A 24,081-nucleotide genomic window follows, 5' to 3' on the forward strand; every position below is an offset into this window, starting at 1 on the left:
CGGCCTGGCTGCCGGGTGAGGGTGCCGGGGAACAACGGCCGCCGTGTCGGCGCTGAGGGTTCCATGCGGCAGCTCGTCCCGCAGCCTCGCGGCGGGATGGAACGGCACCGGGGGATGGCGGTGGAATCGCATTGTCTTGGCTCGTTCACCCACACGAGATGAGGGCTTGGCGGTGGCAACGCGCCTGGTCCTCAAAGCCTGGAAGCTGAAGGAGCCCTTCCACAAGGGATGCGGCACCGGCTGAGCCGGGTGTCCTCACCCCCCTGCCCGTGGGGTCCCTCCCGCTGTGGAGGTGCCCAGCAAAACACTCCTGCTTTGATGTCACATCAAGCTGCGTGGGGGGTTATTTACTCCGAATCGAGCTCCCAGTGTTGAGACTGCCTGTGATAACCTGACTAGCTGAGTTCCCCTGCCTGTACACTGTAATCTTATCTACTCCAACCAAACTTCCAAACAAGGGTTATTCCACTACGTGAAGGGACCACGTCAAGCGTGTTTCCGTAAGATGAATGTGGTGTTGCCTCGTATAGTACAAATCAGGGCATGAATTAGGAGAATATCACATTCTATTCATGCTCCTGTTGTAGAATCTAAGATCTTGTTTACAGTGGGATTTTGAATGGTTCCAGCCCTCAACAAAAGCGATTAGTAGAGGAACACTGAAGCAAACCACAGGTTTAGACAAATAAACCATACCCGGTGTTAACATCTTTTATGGCAGGACTGAGACAGATGGGATCTGCTGGCTGCTGCTGCCATGGTTTGTAAGTCATTTCCCCAGCCAAGCATGTCACCTCTGCCAGGTAACCACCTCCACCACAGGCAGCAGAGGGAAGTGTGAGCATCATGACTGGGCTGGATGTCAGGCTAAATCTGACTTTTCATGGCCTTCATGGCCCTCAGTCCCATTTACCAACTCTTCCTCTGTGCCAGAAGTGAGCAAAGGATTCAGTGGTAACAGTTTTGCAAACTGCCATGGCAAGAATTGCCCCTCAGATTCTGTAGTTTCAGGATGGAATAAGCTCTTCAGGTACAAATTGCAGGTTTTGGTTGTCTCCAAGAGGGGCTTGCTGCAAGGACAACTGGGGCTGGGCCAGAAGTCAGGCACTTGGCTCAGCTTTGCTCAAGGGGGAAGGTAGAGCTTGCTGCTGGAAAGGAGAGCCCTTGAAACGCAGAGCTAAGCTGGTTCCCTGAGAAACACATCTATTAATCTCTGAGGTATCGCTGTTAATAAATTGGTACAATCTGTCATCTGATTTAACAGTGTCACCGATAATAAGGTTTCATATTGCTTATGTTACCTGTTAATCCAAAAGGAGCCAAGTTTGAGGATGTGACTGAAGAGCCCAGACCTGCACACGCAGCTACATTTGAACAGCTGAAGAGTCAGCAGTATCCCAATATCCTGGCTTTATTTTGAGGTAGAACCTGTGGTGTTGCAGCTCCCTTCCTGCTCAGTACCACACACTCATCCTTGCATTCCTCGGCCACTGCCCCAGTAATTGGCACTTTCAGGCTGTAAAAACATTTGGGATCATGTGACAGTGTGGACACCGTGACTGGAAAGCCGCTGCTTTGAGGTTCTGATAAAAACCTGGACTGACTCCTGTAAAATGAACGTGCCAACACCTTCAAAGGGGCACAGGGAGTCGTTAGATCTTGTCTCCATCTTCTCTCATTCCCCCTGCCCCTCTTTGACTCTTTCTTCTGTCTCTTCCCAAGCCACTCCCATTTCATTTCCTTCCATGCTGCCTTGGACATTTGATCTACCAGCAAACGCATCACAGAGAGTTTTTCTCCTCGCAGTTTTCAAAGCCTGTTTTTCCACCTTTGTTCTGTGGTCACAGGTCTCAAATGGGTGTAACTTCCTGTTCCATCAAAGATGTACAGATTCAAGATACAGTTAATAAAAATAATCACTGTTTCAAACTTGTTTACTTTGAATGAAAGTAAGAACACTCTTATCATGAAGCCTGACTGAGTGGAACCAGGTTAAGAAGACCCCCAACCATCTTGACAGTGGTGATGAAACTGGAAGATTTTGAACTGGATGTCTGTGTCTCTTTAGGAGAGCACTAAATTACCCAGCACACATATTGTTAGAGCAGTCCTGACCAAGAACATATTTTTAGTACCAGTGACTCTTGTTGAACTCATCTCTGTAATTGCTTTTGATGATCTATTTAATCAGAATGCCTTAAAAAAAATCACAACAAAAGAAACCCCTTATTATGGACCACAGAACCATTAAATCTAAATCCTAAAAATTGGCATTAAGCATACAAAATTAAGGAAGAAAAACCTTATTAGTTTGATTACTCACAAAGTATAAAAGAGCCTTTGAATACCCAAAGTCCATTTGATTAAAAATGTTCGTAAGACTAGAAATATGTCCTGGTGCACTCAGCCAGAATTTTAATAGATGAGTCAGAGTTACAAGAAGATGGAAGAACTTTTCTTACTTGAGTGCATCCCTGCTGTGGGGCACAATCAGGTAGTGTGCTTGGAAGGAGTGATGCATTGAAAATGAACAGCCAAGGGCTCGTTAATAAGACATTTAACCTATTATTTTTACACTGGGAAAGAGAATTCAGTTCTGATCAGGGCTGTGAGGTATTTGTAAAATGGGTTGTCCAAAGTGAACCAGGCAATCTCAGTTTGATACCCAACAGACTCCCATTTGGCACCTAATAAGAGGTGTTCACGTAGCAAATCTGTTCCTAATTGCAATTCTTGACAGTCAGGAGCACAGGAGCCGTGTGGTTTGCCCTTATTATTTCTAGGTCAAATTTTACCCATGCAGAATCTCCTGCTGGCCCTTCACAAGCACTGTCTGCTTGTCTAGGGATGGAGAAATTTGTACTCTTGGACTATTTATGAGCATTAAATTGTCACACATAGCCATAATTTCTGAGTCAGACATCAAATGCCTTTAGAGCATTATGCAAAGAGAGACACACAAGTGGGGTCTGTAGTTTTCACTGCATTGCAAAATTGTCTTGGGTTGCACAAATCTATCAAACGAATATCAAGGACTTGCCAAAAGCTTCCTTTTCCCCACCCAAGATGAAAATCTAATTGCCACATGAGATGTCAAGCGATGAATGAAATCCTCTCAGGAGGTTATCTTAATAAAAGTAAACACCTCACACAAAAGCTGAGTTTCTTCTGGCCCCTTGGCACAGACGAGTTCTTATTACGAGCCTGCACAATAACAAGTCTCCTGATTTGTTAAACAGATAACAGAGAAGCAGCTCCCCAGCTGCCAAAACGGATGTATTAGTGACAAGACATCGCTCACATTCCCAGGTACTTACTTTTTGGAGTTGCCAGTGGTGACAGGCTCGCTCTGGAGGCAGCAGGACAGCACACGGGGAGCTCTTGGCCAATTTAATGCAGTGGGGAGGTAAAGGAAGCTGAGCAGCACAGAGCCTTAATGAGGCAAAGGAAACGAGTCTGACAGGTGAAACTCCTCTCCACCTCCCACTCTACACCGGGGAGTAAATCAAGCATTTCTGGTAAATAAGGGTGGAGAGAAATACCCTTCTGCCTTCTTTTGACTTCATAACAAACAGAATATGAGGATCCAGCCTTCCTGTCTTAGCGGCGTGCATGATAAAGGAGGAAGGGGATGGTTTGGTTAAGGTTTGATTTAGAAGCTTTAGTGGTAAAGCTCTTTCCCTTCCTTGGAATTAGAGAACAAAGGGTTTGGGCTTTGTTAGCACATCTGAGGACGTGGCAGCAGAGCTACCCTGTGAAAAGTTACACTCTGGGTCTGAACCAGGATGAGGAACCTGTTGGTTTTTTTTTTTTTCTTGCTGCAAACTGACCCAGATTTCTGCTTTATTTGACAGTCATTTTGAGCGGAGTGTGAAGGAGAAGCATCACTTACTGAAATGCATGTCAATGGTCTTGTGAAACCAGCACCTCTCCCTCCCTCAGCCTTCTCCCAGTCTAATTAATAAGGTCATCCCACGGAAGGCAGGCTTATAAATAGCTTTCCAAACACTAATGGAATTAGTTCTGGCCTGGACAACTTTTCCAGGGTGACACAGGTATCTAAGAAGGGCTGGCTCCTTGGCATAGACAGCCATTCGCAGTAGAAATGTTGAAACACAAATATTTACCTGGTGTCCCAGCTCTTGTGCCAGCACTGACCTGAAATGGGATTATAGCATTGCCACTAATATAATAGAAAGACCTCCTGCAAGTAAAACAAGGAGTTTTAGAGGAATGGGCCTTGTATTAGATTACATTAGGCTAGATAATGAAATGTCAAATTCTGCTGAAGGTTTCTCTTTTGTCAGTATTTCTGAGGAAAGTGTATTTTTCATGGCTACAAACCCACAAGATTTTGTGGGGATAATAAACACTTACCTTGGGGAATAACACCGAAGTACTTCAAGTCAATAGGAATCATTCATATGACAGCAATTAATGGGAAAGCTCTAAACTCAGAAGAGAGTGATGTTTTAAAATTGACTATTTAAATTACCTGTGAACTGAGCCATTGAACTGCTTTGAGAGCAATGGCTGAATTTTAAAATTTGATGGGAGGCTGGAATTTTATAATAAAAATAAAACCTAAATGTGTGCAGAAAATGTAAGTTCTGATTTTTAGAAAACTTAAAGCAAAATGTAGAGAGAATGTATCTGCTTTAGGGACTTCAAATCAATGAGCTTTAAGCTCCTAAACAAGAGACAGACATGAAATTATACTATGATTATCTATGTGACTATTGAAGTTTAATTGCAGGAAAAGAATGGCAAAATGTTATTTTGTAGTCATTTGGTCTGTGAATCAAACAATAGTCCTGCCATGTATTGCATTACCAGTAGTAAACAAAAGGACATAGATTTCAAAATGCATATTGGAAAACCCAAAGAAGATCAAATTTGATATTAATCCATCTTTTCAACCAAATTCCTCCTGGTGGCATGTTCTTAATATAACCTTCTCCTTGAGGAAGAAGCTGACACAAGGGCAGGAGGTGCTTCATGTAGCTGAGAAAAGATCATGTCTTTAGAGAGGGAGAGAAAAGCAGCACTTTTCAGTCTCTGAAATGGCCTTGGACCAGCTGCACAAACTCTGAGTCATCAGATGAATCAAGTCTGTTGATGACTGAAGAGAACTTTTACTTCAAAAAATACAGAAGTGTCTTGGTTTCAGATATTGATTATGTAGCTTTTCCTTTGGGAAGCTTTAGTCATAGAGGTGCTAGATTTCAAGGCTTCTTTAGAACTAAAAAATGTCAGGGGAGTTTGGCTTTTAGTAATTGCACCATAAAAAGATGGAGGCCCATAGCCTCTGGAACATGAATCAGTTCCTCCAGCAGAAATCAGTATGTAATTTTGGCCAACAGACAAGGAGGGGGTTATTAAAGGGCAATGCAAAGGTAAAATTCACTCATAAAGAGAATTTTATACAAAAGGCCGAATCAGGACAACCTGACTCAGGAACTAAGCAGCTGTCATTGCCTTCAGGTTCAGTTTGGACCGTACCGTGAAGAGCACCTAAAAAAAATCACAGTTTAGATTCTTAAACCAGAAGAATAAGAGTCATGAGACTCTATGTTGTTGCTGCCTTTAGGAAGTCTACAACAGAGAATAAAGAATTACTCTGATTGTACTATAACAGTAGATACTCTCAGTGTCAGTAGATTCTAAGGCACCAAGTCTTCCACCCCATCCTCCAGTTGCACTGATGGGGTCTCATCACTGTGGCTGCAAAGAAAACCATCACCAGCTTTTGACCTCACTCATGGGGTAAAAAAAGACCATTTTTTCCCTCTCGCAGATGTTGGATTTTGGCCTCCAGAAGTGGAGGCTTTTGAAGATCTTTTAGGCAACCTGTTACCCATGCAGGACTGAATTATTTATCTTTGGCCCCAATATTTTATATACCCCCAAATGTTTGCCTTTTAAACAGTAAATGAAAAATGTTCACACTTATACCAAAGCCAGAATGAAGCAGTTCCATGTTTAAATCCCTTTCCACGGTGGAACCATCTTTAATCAATGTTTATAATGTTGACATGCACAAACCTTTACTCTCCTTTCTTCTTCCCACCATTGGGTTTTTTTCCTCTGTGAACGTGTCTGCCATCCATAATCACTCTTAATACCTCATCTTTGACATCACAATCAATGAAGGGAAATAAGCTGTTACTTAATGGGGCTGACACAAAATCCATTTAAGTTAACGGAAAGACGCTCATTGTTTCCTATCAGCTCCAGGTCAGGCCAAAGTGAACAGAGTGGGTGGAATTTAGCCTGTCATTTGTCATCTGAGAGGAAATGATTTCTACATCCCACTTGGAACTGCTCAGAGATTTTAAACATATTTAGCAAAAGAAAACAAACTGATTTCTTGCCAGAGGTTAAATAGTTGAAATTTTACTGTGATGGGACGGTGTCTCATTTTGAGATTTTTGAGGTAAGTTTGCTTGAATTGTATTATTTTTTATTATTGTGTCATAGCTTAAAATGATACTTAGTTTTCTCAATAGTTTGGAAAAAAAGACAAATATAGGAGAGGAAGATCAAGATGAATTTCATAAGGCAGTGACACTGAAGAGGTGCCTGAATGCCCCGTGAGGGTCACCAAGCACCGGCTGCACGGGAGCTCGGCCTCGCTGGCAGGGGCTGTGAGGAGCCCAGCAGCCTGTGAACTCCCTTTGCCCTTCCTGCCAGCCTCCTCCCAAAGCAGCTTGCTGACAGCCTGCTAGTTTTATTTTTTGTAGGTTCCTTAAATACATTTGGAAAGGGAGAAAGCATCTGTAATGCACAGCATTGTCTCAGCTCTTCTAGGTTTTGTAAACAGACTTAATAAAACATGAATCCATTTTTTTCTCTGGTTCATAAATATTTACAAATATAATTCGGAAGGAAAATAAACATGTTCTTTACTAGAGCCTGACAAACATCAGGTACACTGTCCCTACCATGTTTCCCAATCTGAATAATGCTTGTTAGCCTTGAGAAGAGGGAGTGGAGGGACTGGAAGGGACAGGAAGATCCAAGTGATCATCTAACTTGCAATTCCCCTGATATGTTTAGAGACTGGTTTTTTTCACTGTTTCTGCAGAAATAACTTCTGGTATTCAAGGACAAAACTCCTTCTCTTGGTTGGGGTATGTTACAAAGAGTAAAGGGAGTTTTGTTTCACCACGTCCCTTCTGGCTGACAGGAAATTCTTGGGATGTAACATTTAATCACTGGTGGCCAGGCCAAGTTGCTGAGAGGTCAGAGGACTTGCAAGAGAGACAGGGGCATCAAGAGGTTTGATTCCAGTGCAAATTTGTCTACTCTGCTCCAAACAGAGTGATTGCAAAACCAATGTTACTGCTATTGGCTACCTTTGTGAGGCCTTGCATCCACCATCCACTGAATTCTCAGTCTGTCCTTGAGTTAGAGTTATAAACTGTGTTATCTTTGATGGAAGGGATAAGTTTTCAGACAGACCCCGACCTGACTTCTCTTCCTGCTGTGGTGGATAAAAGTCTACAGCATTCCAGTGATGTAACTGTGTGATTGGACTCACACAAATGAGACTGACCCATCACATAATTGATGGAAGGCCTAAAGGGAACAAAAAGCCCCTAGTAGGTTTTTGGGAGCCAGTTGCACACCGAGTGGACAAACAACAATCCAGAGGGGCACAGGAGTCCCTCAACCTGTTTTTCAAGATTGGAACCTCAGACAGCAAATTCCCATCCTCCCGATTCCTGGGTTTTGAGGCTCAGTAGCAATATTTCAAGGTAGAAGTAGGTGGAAAAATATCAGTAAACAGGCAATGCCCCTGAGGAAGAGCTGAAATAGAGGTGTTTGTGTGTACAGAGCGTGGCTTTCCAGAAACTGCTCCTTCCCTGTCACTTCTGAGCTGCTTCTGGTTATCCAGAGGAGAGCAGGAACCCTCACCGGGGCTTAACCTTGTTCTGCAGCCCTGGACATTATAACCTTCTTATCTGTAGCTCGTGTGCAAGATTGCAAGGCCACATTTTTGGGAACGGAACGCAGAGCCTTGGAGAGAGGCCACGCTTTCAAAATCTGTTTCCTCAGTAGCTTCCCCCGTGGCGGGGACGCGGCGCTGGCAGCGGATCAAAGCCCAGGAATTCCTGCGCTGCGCTCGGACCATTCCTCCTGGCTGAGGTCACAGCACTCTGCCCCTTTCTGCTTGGTTTTAGCAGGACCAATTTTATAAATTACAGGGTGAGGTGCGGCCCTGGGGTGAGGGTGAGGGTGGGGAAGGCACAGTGGTGCTCACCCGGCGCGTGCCACAGCAAAGCACCGCGGTGGCATCTGCCCTGCCCTGGGCTCACCCCGCTGGCAGCTGTGCCCTGCACTGCTCTTATCGGCTGCCCACGGCTCATTTCAAGCAGCCTCACATCTGATGTAAATAGGAACGGTGGTTTCTGAACCGCTTCCAGCTCCTCAGAACTTTACTGGAGGCTTGTAACAGCAGTCTGCTTAAATTGAAGGAAAGAACCCCAAAGCTATCAGCAACCTGGCACTGGGGAAACCTCTGTGGAGGTTTCAGTCAAAATGACAACCTTTTGATCAGAAATTTATAAAGGCACTTTCAGCTTTTCAGTGGAAATCCAAATTCTCATATTTTGCCAGTAGAGCTATATTGGGTAAATTTTCACTAACATTAACCATTTAAAAGCTCTTTAGTGCCCGCCCTTCAAGACAAAAAAGAAGGCATCTCCTTCGAGGAAAGATGTCCCTCAACAGAGGAGAGGTGATACTCTGGAGGAGCTCATCTCTCTCTCCTTTTGTTCTGGAGTTTTGGGGGGCAGGGGCCCAACCTTTGGATGGTGACATCAATCCCACACAAACTGAGGGATGCTCCCCTTGCATTCCTGCAGCATAGAAGGTTAAAATAAATGGTTGTTAAACTCCAGGCTGTCTAGTGCACTAGACATAAGTGCTGCTTTTAGTCATCAATATATTGCTATTTAAAGAAGACCGGTACTTTTAAGTCTCCTGATTATTCATATTAAAAGAGTGTTTCTTTTTCATTTGAGATTTCATGCTGTCATGCAGACATCTCCATAATTAAATGTGTGCTTGGCTCTTTCTGTCTCCAGTTAAGTAGACATTAATAGGGAATCTACCAAAAACAACTGCCAGAAATTTTCCTGCACGTCAATTTAAAAATATTAATATTGAATTACAGTGATGATAAAAGTTCAATATGAAATCACGAAAAGGAAATTTAAGACTAAATCGTTTTGGAATCATCCAAGATAGTTTGTTCAAACTGATATTTTTCTTACAGTTTCCCTATGGGCACAGCAGAGACCTGTTCTCCACAGCACAAGGGGTGGTTTAAAAATAAACACTTTTAAGCAGAGAATCTCTCCACCTACAGCATAAAAGACTAGTACTGAAGTTGCAAAATCAGAGGCCTTAACATTAGGGAGCCTTTCTGTATGTCTAATATTGCACAGTATTTAATGCCGTAATCAAACAGCATTTTTCCTGTGGGAAAAATCACGCACTGGATAGTCTACACCCACTTTGGGAGCAGCTATTCTATATTTCATTTTTCAATATGTGGCCTAGGGCTTAATCCCAGCTGGGAGGGAGAGGTCTTATAAACTGCAGTCTCGATAATCTGATCTGATCCTGGGTCATTTACAGAGCAGCCCTAATCTAACTTGTGCGCCCAATCCGCTTGCTAAAGTTTTGCTGGGAATTTTTTTGTCTTTAGAATTTTCTTCCCCTACAGTAAGAACAGTATCTCCTGATGCAGTGCCCACAGGAGAGAACTCCCTGGAGCAGCCAGGCCTCACTGAGTGAATAACCCCCTGCCTGTTGCTTGGGTGTTCCTGGCTAGATCCCGTGTTCGTGGGGAGCAGATGGATGCTTGTCATAACCTGAGCTGTAGATGGAATTGTACTGGTGACTGGGGATCCTAAACATGCCCTTTTCACAGCCACTGCCATGATCAAAGCTCTTCCCTGTGCAGGAGGGTTTCCATCTGTCACAACTCTGTCACAACTCCTGCCTCTGCTCAGGGCTGTGGAGTGGGGGCTGAGCTACACGTTACACAACCTGCAAACCGAGCTGGAGGTCTAGAACAAGACCAAAATTGGATCAAGTCTTTTGCAACAAGTGAGTGGGACCTTAAATGGAGATGTTGTTTGTACTCATCCCTTTGCTGCTAAGGAGCAGAGAACAAATATTTGCACAACTGCCTTCACAAATCCAATTCACATAAACCCTCTCCTGTCCCTGCAATAAAAAGCTGCCAAAAAGGTTGACTTTCTGTTAAACTTTGCAGTCCTACACTAAACATGGCAAGGCAGGAATGAACCAGCCATTCTGCTCGGCTTGGAGGGCACATCCTCAGCCTGTCTTGGGAGCTGTGACTCCAGTGCAGATGGTGGGAGCCAGGTCTGCTCTCTGGACCTTTATTCCAGCTGTTTGGCTGCACAGCTTTATGTCCCAAGTCCTGTTTTTAAGACTGAAATGTAAAAACACAACTCAGGCAGTTCAGAGTATCTGTTTTGGTCACAATTTACTCTCTGCAAAGAGAGTTTGATGGAGGAAGGATGGAGAACAGCAGCATGAAGACATGAGTTCTGCTCATCCCCATTTCAGTCCCAGCACCTGTGAGGGACAGATTAGCCCATGAGGGATGAGGGACTGCATCCCAGTCATCTTACACTGGGTTTGGAGCTCTGTGAGGATGAGCCCCTCCAGGGGTTCCCACCCTAACCCCTCCATACCATGCTGCTGAGACAGGGCTGGTCACAGCACAGGCCGTGGTGTGTCTGTGCCCGCTGGTAATTTTTGAGAGTTCCCAGCTCAGAGGTGACTGGGACGATGCCCATCCTTCTGTCAACATTCACGCACAGGAGGCGGCAAAGCTGCTCTTTTCCGTTGTCAAAAATGGACACGATAGCAGGGGATGCAGCCTGAGCTAAGCACATGGGAATGCAGCAGCCACTCTGTGCCTGCCCCGGGGAGCTCTGCCAGCTCACCTCCACCCTGACCTCACATAGCCCTGTTATTCCAGCTCCCGAGTCCAGCTCCGAGCAGCGGCTCTGTCCTCAGAGCAGGAGGAAGGTTTGTTGTGACGGCAGGATAATTAACGTGCCTCAGCTCCACGGCTGTAAAATCCCTGGGGAGAGCGGGCATGTCTGATTGGTACCGTGCCACAGCCAGGTGAGCGTAACACCACCTCCCTGCTCGGGGGTGACCACGCTCAGCTACCTGGCTGCAAAAACTACAGCTGTTTTCCTCATTTTATAATGGCAAAGCTGGTCTCCACTAACCATTCCACTTGGAAAAATGTCGCCCAGCTCCCTGGACAGGACACAGTGAGAAACCATCACCTATGGCAAACGTTTTTTGGTGTGATCAAGGAAATATTGCAATCACTTGCAATATATGGTGGGACTTGAGGCAGCACTGGAAGAGCGAGCCCTATCTTCTGCTGCCCTGCAGAAGGAGTTATTAAAAATGGGCTAAAACCAGCCAACTTAAAGCCATCCTTAATCAAAGAAGCCCTTGGCTGATGGCAGGTTCTGCTCTGCAGAGCAATCCCTGCCTGTTGCAGCCAGACTTTTGTGATTTAAGGCCTGAGGGAATTTTGTATATGCACATTCATCCCTTCATATGGCAATGTTCACATATGGCTGCTCCAGAGTTTGCCCCAGTTTCACAACCAATAATCACTGTCTTTTCCTCCTTGGCTCTCCTTTAACCAAACCGTTCAGTCCCAGTTTGGGAATGCTCAGCACTAATGTTGGATAAATGCACTGAAGCAGCAGCAAGGACAGCTTTGCTGACACTCCTCCCATATTCCAGCGTGGTTTATTTTATGTTCACCATGGTTTATTTTTTTTTGTTCACTTCACCACTGTTTGTGCAAATAAACTCTGCAAATATGAATATAGAGCCATACTGGTTTGTGTGGGTATTTGACATTGATAGAAAAAATTACCTTTCCTACAGATTTTCCATTATACTGATAGAATAAATTACCTTTCCTCAAGGTTTTCCACTATATATCAACTTCCATTATGTGCTGAACAGACATGAGAAGGAAACCTCTGCCATTACAGCCCTGTGCAAACATGGTTCTCTTCCAAGCTTTCCGTCTTACTACTAAATAAATATGTGTGCAAGATAGCACGTGTGTAGTACTGCAGAAAACTATTATTTACACAACTTCCAAACCTATACATATTCTAATGTATAGTTCCCACACAAAGCATGTTCTAAGACACGGAGCTGCAGTGGATTTTCCACACACCTCTGCTCATACCACATCAAGGACCAGAAACCCAAAATGTACAGCAGAGACCAAACCTATGTTATCCTCAGCTGAACCCAAATGAAGTGCCTTGTCACCTCAGAGGAAACTAAATCCACCTCAGATCTGAATTCCCTCTGGAGGTACCCATCCCTCTCCCTTGGCTGTGAGAGCAGACTGGATTTCTAATCAGGCACTCAGGTTGGTAAAACAGAGGAGTGTTTCCACAGCCAGGAGCTTGGGCTTGAGATCTGATTGACCCCATAACACTAGTTCTGGAAGAAATCACCCAACAAAAAGTGTAAAATAAGGAAATTTTTCCACACCTGAAAGGCAGCCAGTTTTGAAACTTCTTGGTAAAAAAACCCTCAAAATTAATCTGAGTGTTATCAACCACTAATAAATATTTTGGTTTTGTTTACAAGCTCTTTCATTTCACTTGTACAATGGCATTGCCAGGTTAGACACAGCTCCTGGAAGCCTTGCAAAGGTGTTCCCATATCACACAGGTCTCTGTGTGTGTATATCCACACACACACAGTCAGGGCACCCAGGGTTTGCCACCCAGGCTTGACTGCAGGAGCAATGGACAGGGGAGCAAAGGGGTGATTTACACCAGCTGAAGATCTGGGCTATATTTTGCAACAAACCTCATGCAAAGTAAACATGTCCTTGCATCATAAACCATAGGAGCCAAGAAACAGCTCGGCTGGAGGAGCCATAAAATAAGGAGAGAACAAGCCTGTTCAGGTTAAGAGCTTTGTATCTAAAAACGTGTCCTGACATATTCACAGGAGAAGGTTAGGTATTTTTGAAGTCGATTTTCCTTTTCTTGCAACTCCCCAATCCTCTGAGCTCATTAAAATGAAGACACTCTAATTTCCAGGAGTGGCCAACAGGGAAAGGTCAAGGAAGGACTTCTTTGCAATGTTGATTCTCCAATTCCAGGGAGAAGAACGGCAGGGTTTTCATTAAAACACTGTCAAATGATAAATTACTGCACTGTCAAAGGAAAGTAGGACTGCTCTTACCTTATATGCAAATGGCAGTGAAAGAAAAGACTTGATGATTTATAGCTTGTGTACAGGTCTACCTGAAACGGGATCTTGGGTTGACAAAAACAAGAGTCTGGTTACCAGCAGCTGCTCCTGGCTGGGTACAGAGCAGCCAGAGCTGCTGTATCAGCAGCATTACACATCCCCTCTGGATGGAGGTTCTGTGGGGGTACATCAGGACTCCAGTTGTGAAGGTGCAAAGTTACTCAGAGAATGAGATGCTTTAGGGAGATACTAAAATGAAAAAGAAATGAAGAAGCAATTTTTGCTGTTGCACCAAACATCAAACAAAGCAAGAGAGCCCTGAGAACCCAGATCTGTGCTGGACAGCACACTCAGTCCTTAGGGAGGGACTCAAGTATAAAATCCAGAGCTGCTGCTTGCCACTTTGTGGTTTGTATTTCCATGGATAGATGCCAGGGGAAGACAGTCTGATTAGACAAATTATTTTAGTTCGAATTGAAACAGATCTTTGATTTCATTTATCCCATCTCCACTTGAAAAACACCATCTGTCCACTACAAGGCATCCTGACTTTCGACTAAGAAAAAACATTGCTCGAGGCCTCAAAGGGGAAACAAAGTGAGGTGCTACCTGTCCCGGGTGCAGCTCTGACGCCACGGGTTTAGGGTGTTCACAGCTGTAACTGCCTTTGTCTCCCAGGAAAGCTTTCCTCAAATCCATGGGTTGGATCTGAGGACCAAGCCACTGTCTTTTAACAGTTAATTAGCTGGAGCAATTAGTGGTCGTGTTGTTGTACAAAGAGCAACAAAGGGAGTGTGAAAACCAACAGTCAGAAAGCGGCTGGACCTGAAAGCAGGGAGGGATGGCAGAAAACTCGGGCAGCACATCCAGGGCAGGACACGGGCTCTGAAGTGTGGCAGCCAAATGGTAATTGTGGTTGTATCCATGCAAATTTGGGCCCCTCTGCTGCATTGAGCTTGCACTTAGGTCACCCCTGGGTATTTCCACTGAAATCCTGTTGAATTACCTCGAGTAAACTCCTGCCTGCAGCAGGGAAAGGGAGGGCAGAGCACAGACCTGGTCCAGGGTCACGCCTGAGTCTGGAGCAACAGAATCTGGCCCCTGGAAATCCCAAAAGGGCAGCATGGAAAGACCAATGATTTGTGGGGAGACACCAACTGCACATGATGTGCTGTACTTGCATCCCAGAACATGATTTTTAGAAAGATCATGCTTGGGCCAGTAGTTGCTTTATGCAGTTGACTGTCAAATCATCTGCCCTGTCCCCTGAGCTTCTGGAGAAGACAACAGGGTGATCCAAGGTGAGGTGAAGAATGAGAATCAAGCTGGGGTGACTTCTGCAAATTTAAGATACTGTAATACAGGGTTAAAATGGAAGCATTTGCAATCTTTATGCAACAGCCTGTAATTATGTGCACAAAGACATGTCTCTGCCTGTGTAGGTGTATGCATTATACATTATAATGGGTATAACAACCAAAGAAGCTGATATAGTTGCTTCTCACTCCATATTATCTTCTTATTAGGAGATATGCACTATGATGGTTTCAGTTTTTTAAATCCATGGCAAAATATTAAAGCACTTTCTGCCTTCACCACATGCAGGAGCCTGTGCCGTGCCAGGGCTGCACCTACAAACCCAGTTCTCTCTCCGAAGCCTTGTCCTGCTCCGGTCACCTCAGGCACTTGCTGTCCCCATCCCAGGTTAAAGTCATGATCAGACACAGTGTAAGTTCTAAGCCCAAAGTGCCCCTTTGAACTCAGGGCTTATCTGAGCCCTTGTTGCCTTCTGGCGGGTTATTCCGCGAGTTTGAGACGACGGATCTGGCCGACAGAGGTTTATCTGCTAAGACAGATGCCTGTAGCAGCAGAGCTAATCTGGAGTGCCCTGTAGGAGCAGAGCTAATCTGGGGTAGCACTTAAATCAAATGAGAGCGGCAAAATGCTGCTGACCCAGGAGGATGCTCTGGAGCCCTGTGCTAACAGGGTGCAGTGAGAGGAAGCTGCCCACGCTCCCAGCACTGTACACACTGCTCCAACTCACAGCACATGGCCCTGCTCAGGATGTGCCATGGTGCCATTCACAAGGTCCTGGTGCTCATCCTGTGGGAACTGGCCTCTGAGGATAGGCAGCTAAGATCCAGCTTTCACTCCCTCTGTCTGCACAGGATGGGAAGTACCTGGAGATCCAAGGGTACAGACAGGTGAAAGTGCTGCTATACACCTGCCTGGAAACAAGGAATAGGAAAAGGCTGGCCCTGGTCCAGTCCAGGTAAGCCTTTGCTACATGTAGAAACAAAGAGAGGTGCTTCACCCTTGTGTGATGAGAGCACAGCCTGGGCTTAAGCCATTTGCCTTCATCCCTTTCATCCAGTACGTATGCCTTGACATCTGCTCTAAAAAAATGGAAATGGGCTTCTGTAACATCTGTGACTCCAGGTAACCCTGAGCGCTTCCCAGCAGACAGGGCACAAAAAAACCATGGCCACAACCCATGTCCTCCCAAGCAGCTGTTAAACAAAACAGGAAAAGGCAGCCCTACAGCATGACCGTGCTTTGAAGCTCTGCCCTGTGGGCCAGGCTTGGGTCACCTGTGGGAAAGCTTTAACAGGCACCATTCACCCTCCTCCCCCTGCCAGAGCTGGAACCTTGCTTTTCCTTCTTGCCTCAAACACAACTGCCTTCTCCTCTGGGGAGCTCTACCCCAGGCTGGGGCATCCTGTCTTTCACTGCACACCAGGAGAAAACAGGCAAAGAAATAAACCCACACGTTCACCCTCAGCAGCTGAAGAAGGCAAAGCGTTTTCTGTCTGCAAAAGGGGAAGAGCGGCCAGTCCATCTGCAAAACAGTTTCCCATTAACCAGCCCATGATGATATCTTACATGGCCCTAGTGGCAGTTTAACTGTCACCCCGAGAAGCAGATGGACTTTTGTAACACTGAGAACACAAAGTCACAAGAGGAGGGAAGCCCCGGGGTCTGCTGGCAGGACAGAATTGGTTGGAGGGAAAGAAAAAGGGTCCTCTGTCCCTTCAGCTCTCTTGAGGCAATAACAGGGGAGCAGCATGTCCCTTCCCAAGCCAAATAACCCTGCCAACACAGTTGCAAAAGCACACAGATTTGACAATGATGAGCCATATCTTCTCCTCCAGTCATGGCTTAGCCCTCCCACGTGTCCAAGCAGTTCTCCATCCCCTGCCACTGTGGATTGGTGAAAACCTCCATCCTCCCAAGGAGCTCACACACCACCATGTTTTGTAAATACATGTCCCAAGGCCGTGGTGTTAATACTTCACAATTATTTTTTTCCCTGCCAGAATGAGTTAACACTGGAATCTCTGTCCTGGCTTCAAATTTCCTGGCTTTCCCCTGTCTGCGTCAGGACATAATTCTTTCCAGCCAGCCTTTTCCTCAGATGTTCAGAGTTAGCATTGGGATCCCTGCCAGCTCTCCTTCCCAAAACAAACACGGAGCCTCCTGATGCCAAAGATTTGCCTTCTATTCAGTTCCCCAGGGATAGAACTCTTGGCTTTACAAGCGATGCCCCGATTTTCATTTCAGCCTATGTATATAAATAAAAATGCAGCTTTACAGAGCCTTGTCTGCTCTAGAAACGACTTGATGGCGTGTCCCTACAAGCTGTCTCTCTCCATCAACTGTAAATAGGGCTTCAATTAATTAATGAGATTATCTGCCAAGTCAGTACACATTGTTTCAGCAAGGAAAATAAGGCTTATTGTCGAATTGCTTTTTGCTGGTGCAATCATGTCAGCAGCAGAGATTTTGCTAGTAATAAAACCACCCATTCATTATCAAACCACCCTGGTTCCAGTGTAAACCTGGTCTAAAACTATTGCCTTGAAAAGTGATAAAATACCATTCCCATCTCAGTAAAAAGCTTTTCTTCCCCTCCAGTGTCTCTGAGTTCACACCTTCTCTGCCGTGGTGACCCGTGTGCTTTGCCTGCAGGGCTGGAAATTGCAGAGCTGCTGGTGGCTGATGAGAAATGATTCAAAGGAGGTGTTGCCCTGAGCCCTGCAGAGAGCAAAGCACAGCCCTGCACTGCTCCCCATGGGGTACAGCTGAAATTTGGACAGAACCTTTCTCTCTGCTCAGGCACGTGTCCTTCAGGCTCAGGACGGGTGAAAGGTGTGTCCTCCAGCAAGCCAAGGCTGCTGCCCTCTGCTCTGCTCTTGGAAGGAAAACAAGTGGGTTTCTTCTTTTTGAGGAGACAAGTGTGTGACTTATGTCAAGTTTATGCTTAATATGCTCCTGAGAGAGGAAGGACATGCAGAGAATGGGAAAGAAATCACCTGTTATAAGGACTATTCAGTCCATCAAGAGCTGCATTTTTGGTTACTGGGGAGGGTAAGAGGTACAGTGGTCATACCCAATGCACAGGGCATGTGCAGACATTAAATCAACTGCTGCTACTCATGAGTTTTTTCAATACACCTTTTATGCTTATTACATTTGTTTAATGCGTGCCCAGTTTCCAGCAGTAAATTTGAGGCAACTCCCATTAATCCCTCAGTACTCTGGGGCTCTGTTTTGTCATTCGAAGAAGACAAAGGTGGATGTGCTCCATCCTTGCCTCCTCTCCCTTTTCTTGAAAGGTTTAGCCCCAGAACTGGCACATTTATTTTATATATAAGAAGTGGCTGAGCTAAAAATAGAATGTGAAAAATATTGCCTAATGAAGTTACAAAAAATATTGATGATTTACGAAATACAATTACTAAAAATAGAGCTGGATGCTAAGCCTGTATTTTTTGCTCATCTGAAGTCAATAGCAATTAAATTCAGTGTATTTTTAGATAATGAAGAGCTATACCATGTGCCCAATCAGCTTCAATACTGAAGGAGTGTGAAATGTGGGTGCTTAAACAATATGTCCAGGTCTTCTATGCATTCAGGAAGAGACACAAATATATAATCATTCATAATTAACAATTTCTCTATAGCACCACCCGTGAAAGGATCTCATGTTCCTTCATAAATATTAATTAAATCAACCCAACACTCCACTTGTGCAACAATTATTGCTGCCATTAACAGATGGAGAAACTAGGGCACAGCTTCATTGCCCACACAGAGCATCTGCTGCAGATCTGGGATGAGACTGACCCATCCACAGCCTGGGCTGAACCATCAGATGCTGGATTCGGATGCCTTGTGACAAGGATCTGCCTCCAAAAGCTGCTCCCAGTTTGTCACGTTAGGGTGGAAATGCCTTTTTGAAATGTTAATGTCAAACAGCGTCAGTATTAGAGAGGGAAACTAAGGAGCAGCGTCTCCAAGGAAACCAGCACACGTGAGGAGGAGGAGGGAGTGAGGAGACTAAACCAGGAGCAGAACAGGAGCCAGAGTTGGCAGCTGTTCCGCTTTTCCCATTTTTTATATTTCTGCTATGATTTTCTCTTGATAAGTCCGATACCTTTCTGCTGTGAATGTCAGGGCAGTTTATTTATAAACAATTAATTTAGCTTTCCATCATCCAAGCGTGAAGAACCAGGGCTCTACCTCAGAGCCCTGACAGCTGCCCCAGGAGCCCTCCTGCTTCCCTCCTGGGCAGCAGCAGCCACCAGCAGAGTCCAGCACACATCCCCTCATCCCTCACACCTTCCCCACGTGACATGCTCGCTGCAGCTCCAGCTGCCATTCCATCCACCACTGAGAGCAGCTATTCCAGGTCAGGCTGCAGGAGCCCCTCAGGGACACCAGCAGGACACATGGATTTGCTTTGAATCCCCAGACCCCACCTGACGGGACAGATTCTGCACAGGGAGTCAAGTGCTTGGGGGAGTCACGGAGTCATTTGGGCTGGAGCAGGACCAGGAGACCCAGCCTGATGCTTTGCCTTATAAAAAGGACACAGGTAGCTCAAGATACTTGGGGTTTAATCCATCTAAAAGATGGCAAGTGGGCTGTAGGGCTCCCCTAAGCACAAAGCTGTACTGGCTCATGGCTGGAAGAACAGTATATCCAATTAAACTCCCAACATCAATTCCTGCCTCTTGGCATCTCCACCAAAGCACCGACATCACACAAGCTGAATCACTGATAACTCAAGGTGATGCAGTTCTAGGCAGTAAAAACTATTCTAAAGTTCTTCTTACAGCCAAGGGGTTTGACTTGGACATGTTACTGTGCTTCTGTACTCAGCACTATCAGAGGATGAGCGTTTGCACCATGAAACAATGTGCAAAATGAGACAAGATTCATCCCTTTTCAAATTCAAAACAATCACAGCATGGCAAGTAATTCTCTCTTCTGAATATGGGTTAGTCTGTCTGGACTAATCCTCTACTCATATGTAGTGGCTTATTAAGGATTTTAAAAAGAAATCTGAAGGCTCAGATAGTATGTTTACAGTGGAACAGGCTCACATGAAAGATGTATTTTCAGGGAATTTAATGACATGTTTGACTTGAATTAATGTTGGAGAAATCTAGAAATCCTTTTTTCCCCTGTGTTGTTTCTGTGAAACCCTTTAATGAAGGCTTTACAGAAGCAGTAATATGTGACTTTAGAAGGGCTCTAAAGCCAACTGAAAGCGAGCCAGTGCAGATTGAATTCCTGCTTCCTGCAGAACAGCAAGAAATCCTCCCAGCACCCCTCAGTTCCCTCCATATCACAGAGCTCCAGATCAGTGCCATGGTGACCATAGGTCACTCAAAGCAGGTGTTGTAAGGCTCTGTGTCCAGGGTTTGCCCAGATTTAATGTGGCTTGTTCATCAACTCCTCTGTTCCACCTGCTCCGGGCATTTTTTGTGGGAGTATATTTTATATCATTCTCTTTGAACCTACCAGGGTTAGTTCACAGAGTGGAATTCAGGTGCATCCCCTGCGTGCCAAGCTGTATAGTAACCCCCTTAGGAACTGCATAAATGACTAAGAAGAGAGAAATCTCAGTGCAGAGGGCAGAAGAGCAAGAGAAAATAAATGCAGAGCAGACACATGGAGCAAAGAGCAGCGGGAACAGGAGCCCCATAAGCCAAGGGCAAAACTGGAAATAGAGTGTATTTTCTAAATCCTTGCCTGTCCATCCGATGTTCTCCAACTCATATTGCTCCTAAATAAACGCTAACACAATTTTACCAACACCTTGCTCCTTTGCAAACAGCACCTGCTCCAGAACAGTATTTCTGTGCTGGATATCCCAGCCCTAAGTGCTGCCTAATCCTCTGGGCAAAGCACACACAGATAGGCACGGGCAGGATTAAGCAAGGCACAAACCCAGGATCGACTGAACAGCGTTGGAAGAGCCAGGCACAGAGTATGTGCAAAGAGCTGCACAGGAGGCTTTTTAAACCATGTGAATTCCAGCAAGGAACACACGTTTTACACAGCACAATTTAGGGAAAATAGCAAAACTGCTCTGAGAATATTTACCCCCATTTTCTCACAGTGGTTCAAAGGACGTGGCAGAGGACTGAAAGCACTCGAGGGAATGCAGCTTCAAGGCTGATTTCTGGCAAGCTTGGCCTGATAAAAGCCCATTTGCATGCATTAATCCTGCCACAGTCATTAAAAAAGCGTGGTAGCAGAGACCTCCCCAAAGCAGCAATTTCACTGGCAGTGACTTGATTACTTGGAATTCTTGGTACATACTCCAGGGCTCTCTCACTGCTTTAATACTCCAGTATTGTTCTAGTACAGACAAAACTAAGAAAGCCATTTTACCCCCATGGGGAAGGCAAAGTCCTGATGCACTTTAGTTTCTCATTTTCCAGAAGGGGATTTATCCTCTGTTTACCTTCCTGCTATCAGGAGAAAAGTGCCATTTGCTGCTTTTGCCTCCACATTTCAGGGCAGAGTCCACCATCTCTATCACAACTGATAATTTTCCTTATGAGTGGACACTGTGCTCCAGGAAACTGCTTCCCTGCTCCCAGCCTCCCTGGGCACCACCGGCAGCTCCACAGCCCAGCTTCCAAAATCAGCAACTTCCCACTGAGTCTCAAGGAGCCGGGGGTCTGTGGTGGGTGTACACAAAAGGTTTGCCATTAGAGGAAACTATCAGGAGGATTTCAGCTATCTAAAAGTATTTATTAACCCAGCCTTGCCAGTCTGTCTCTGCATGTATTGCAGAACCAAACACATGGCAATGATATGGCACACGTGGCATGGAATCGTTACATTATCTGCATGACCTTCATCAAAGAACCACAGAGCTTTTCTGCTGCCATTATGACACCACACCATCAAAGAAAACAGCTCTTTGGGATATTTTTAAGCTCTTTTTACTCCTCCCAAGGTCTTCTTAGCAAAGATTATTATTTCTGTTCCTTAATGCCAGGGACCCCTTATCACAGAGAAGGCTCCTAGCATATGAGATGATACATGAACACACAAAAAGCTTTTAAGAGCTTACAGGCTGAATAGAAGGCAGATGGGAGAGCCCAAGGAAAGACAACACTGGCCTGCCTGGGTGACAGTGGCCATGACATATGAGCAGCTTAGTCACTGCCAAGTTGTGCCAAAGCAGCTACAACTTGCAGTTGACTAATTGCACTTTTTCATTGCTAAATAACCAAAACAACACTCAACATAATTATTTCAGTTTGATACGTGGAAGAGGACCATGCCACCAACTTCAGATTTATTACCAGTTTCATCATATCAAGGGTTTAACTCCACCTCCCAGCTCTCAGGACCCTTCCTTCCCAAACCAGGCATATCCATAACTCACCGGGGTGCAAAGGACAGCTTGAAAACAAAACCTGGGTTCACACACAAGAATTAAGAAACCAAAAGAAAAACCACTAATGATTCTGGCTCCTTTTCTTAAAATATACTTAAATGAAAAGATACTCTCTAGATTTCTTTGCCACTGCCAGGGTGTTCTGCGGCTGATTCATAAACCAGCACGTCTGGGGATGCAGCACAGGCCGACAGCTCCTACCCAGCTGGAGCACAAAGCATGCAATCCAGCCAACAGCTTTGTTCAATTGTGGTTCAGATTCACTGCAGTTTATTTCTGGAAGTATTTAAAATGCCTCTCCTGAAGGCATTAGGACCACTGCAACCCAGTGAGTCATCCACCTGACACAGACAGGTAATAAGTCTCACTGTCTTTATTAAAGCTTTCTGTAGGACTCTGTGGGTGCTTCACATTAAGATGATGTAAAATAGCCCAAGGGACAGACACCTGCAACAGTCTGGGGTGCAGGGCTAATTTTCCCTTAGTAACCAGTTAAAATCCACCAGTTAAAGAGCACCACATACAGGAACTTGAGCACTATGTAGAGGGACACAGTAACCTGGTGTTAAACATCCCATTAAGCACTGAGAGGGAGAAACTCAGCAAGGTGAAGAAGAACCTTGCGAACCAAAAAGGTCTTGAGCTTGTAGCTCCTAAATTCTGGGAAGAATAACAAGAGCTGATGCAGGTAACATTAGACTTACTGGAGATGCAATAACAGCCTTCATGTGGCTCAGCTGCAACATGATACAGATGAAGGAAGGTTCAGAGGGGAGAGGCAGGATCAGACATGTGGAGATGCTCACTGAAAGCCAGGATGGAGGGTCAGAAATTCCTGTTCCAGTGGGACGGATGGCAGCCGTGACTCATGTATCACATTACTGGGAAATTTACCCCATTTCACACTTTCTCTTGGGCAGGAGACATCATACCCAGCTTTTCCAGGAAGCATATTTTATCCCATCAGGGGATTTGTGTGGGCAAGGGGTAAGAGTGCCCGGTAAGAGCAGAGCTCATGTTCTACCTACAGAAAATAGGCAGGTATTTGGTAGGTAGGTATAGGTAGTGCCCTCAGGGGAGCTCACAGACAACATGGAAAGTATTAAATTCTTATTTAGGAGCCAGCCAGCAGCTGGCTCCTATCAGAAAGACACTATCTGTATCCTTTTAAAATCCTTAGTGTTTCTTTTCTCCCTGGGAAGATGGGAACAGCCCACCAAGGTCATCTGCACTCTGCTGGCCGAGGAAGATGTGCCGAGGCTGCAGCACAGCTCAGCCCGTCCGGGTGGGATGCCTTGAACAGCACCGTGTTCCTGCAAAAATAACTGTGCCAGGCACAACTCGAGATTGAACCAAGGCCCCTCATCAGTGCCTGAGTGGATGAACAGCGTCACTGCTTCCCACTGCCAGTGGGCTGCGAGGCAGCGGCAGCGCCGATGGAAATTAGTCTCTTTATGGCTGGCAGGCACAACTGCAAGCTCGTATCGATGCGGAGCACAGCTCGACATAAAATGACTCCCTCGGCAACGGCACCGTATCAAATAAAGCGGCGTCTCAACTTACCTTGTGAGCGCGTTATCCTTTTGCAGACGGGCAGTAAACATCGCAGGCGAGGCAGGCGGAGCGGCAGGACCGGCGCTCCGGGGCAGGTCCCTTCACACAGCAGTAGTCCTTTTCCCCTGCAGGTCGGCGGGGTTTTCGTAGGCGGAGATGAGCCCCTTCGCCCAGCGAGTGCCGGGGGAGCCCTGCTGCATCACCACCAGCCGGATCGGGGGCTGGGTGTCTGCGGGGACCTCAGGAGCGTATTCCTTGCTGGGATCCTTCCCCCTGCAGTCATAGAGCACGCAGGAGATCAGGAAAACTAGGAGCAAAATAACATAACTAGAGACCAGAATGATGAGATTCAAGGTAACGGGGTCAATCTCCAGATAAAACTCCATTTGGTCCCATACTCTCGAGTGCAAACCCGGAGAATGAAGTTTCATATGCACGAGTGAGCGGCCGGTGAGCGATCAGAATAGATGTATTGGCTTTGTGGTAAAAATACACTAATCCTCAGGTCT

General features: G+C 45.6%; 1 protein-coding gene across 1 annotated transcript in view; it reads right to left on the reverse strand.

Moving 5' to 3' along the window:
* Positions 1 to 23,637, reverse strand: part of MMD (monocyte to macrophage differentiation associated) — a 41,676-nt gene extending 18,039 nt beyond the window's left edge. The window contains exon 1 of the mRNA XM_027691528.1: positions 23,582 to 23,637. Within this exon, the coding sequence (XP_027547329.1) occupies positions 23,582 to 23,622 (41 nt within the window). The 5' untranslated portion in view covers positions 23,623 to 23,637. The remainder of the gene's footprint in view (positions 1 to 23,581) is intronic.
* Between the last annotated feature and the right edge of the window lie 444 nt (positions 23,638 to 24,081).

The sequence above is a fragment of the Neopelma chrysocephalum genome, unplaced genomic scaffold (assembly GCF_003984885.1).
Source record: "Neopelma chrysocephalum unplaced genomic scaffold, ASM398488v2 Primary Assembly neopelma1_84, whole genome shotgun sequence".
Taxonomy (NCBI): Eukaryota; Metazoa; Chordata; class Aves; order Passeriformes; family Pipridae; genus Neopelma; species Neopelma chrysocephalum.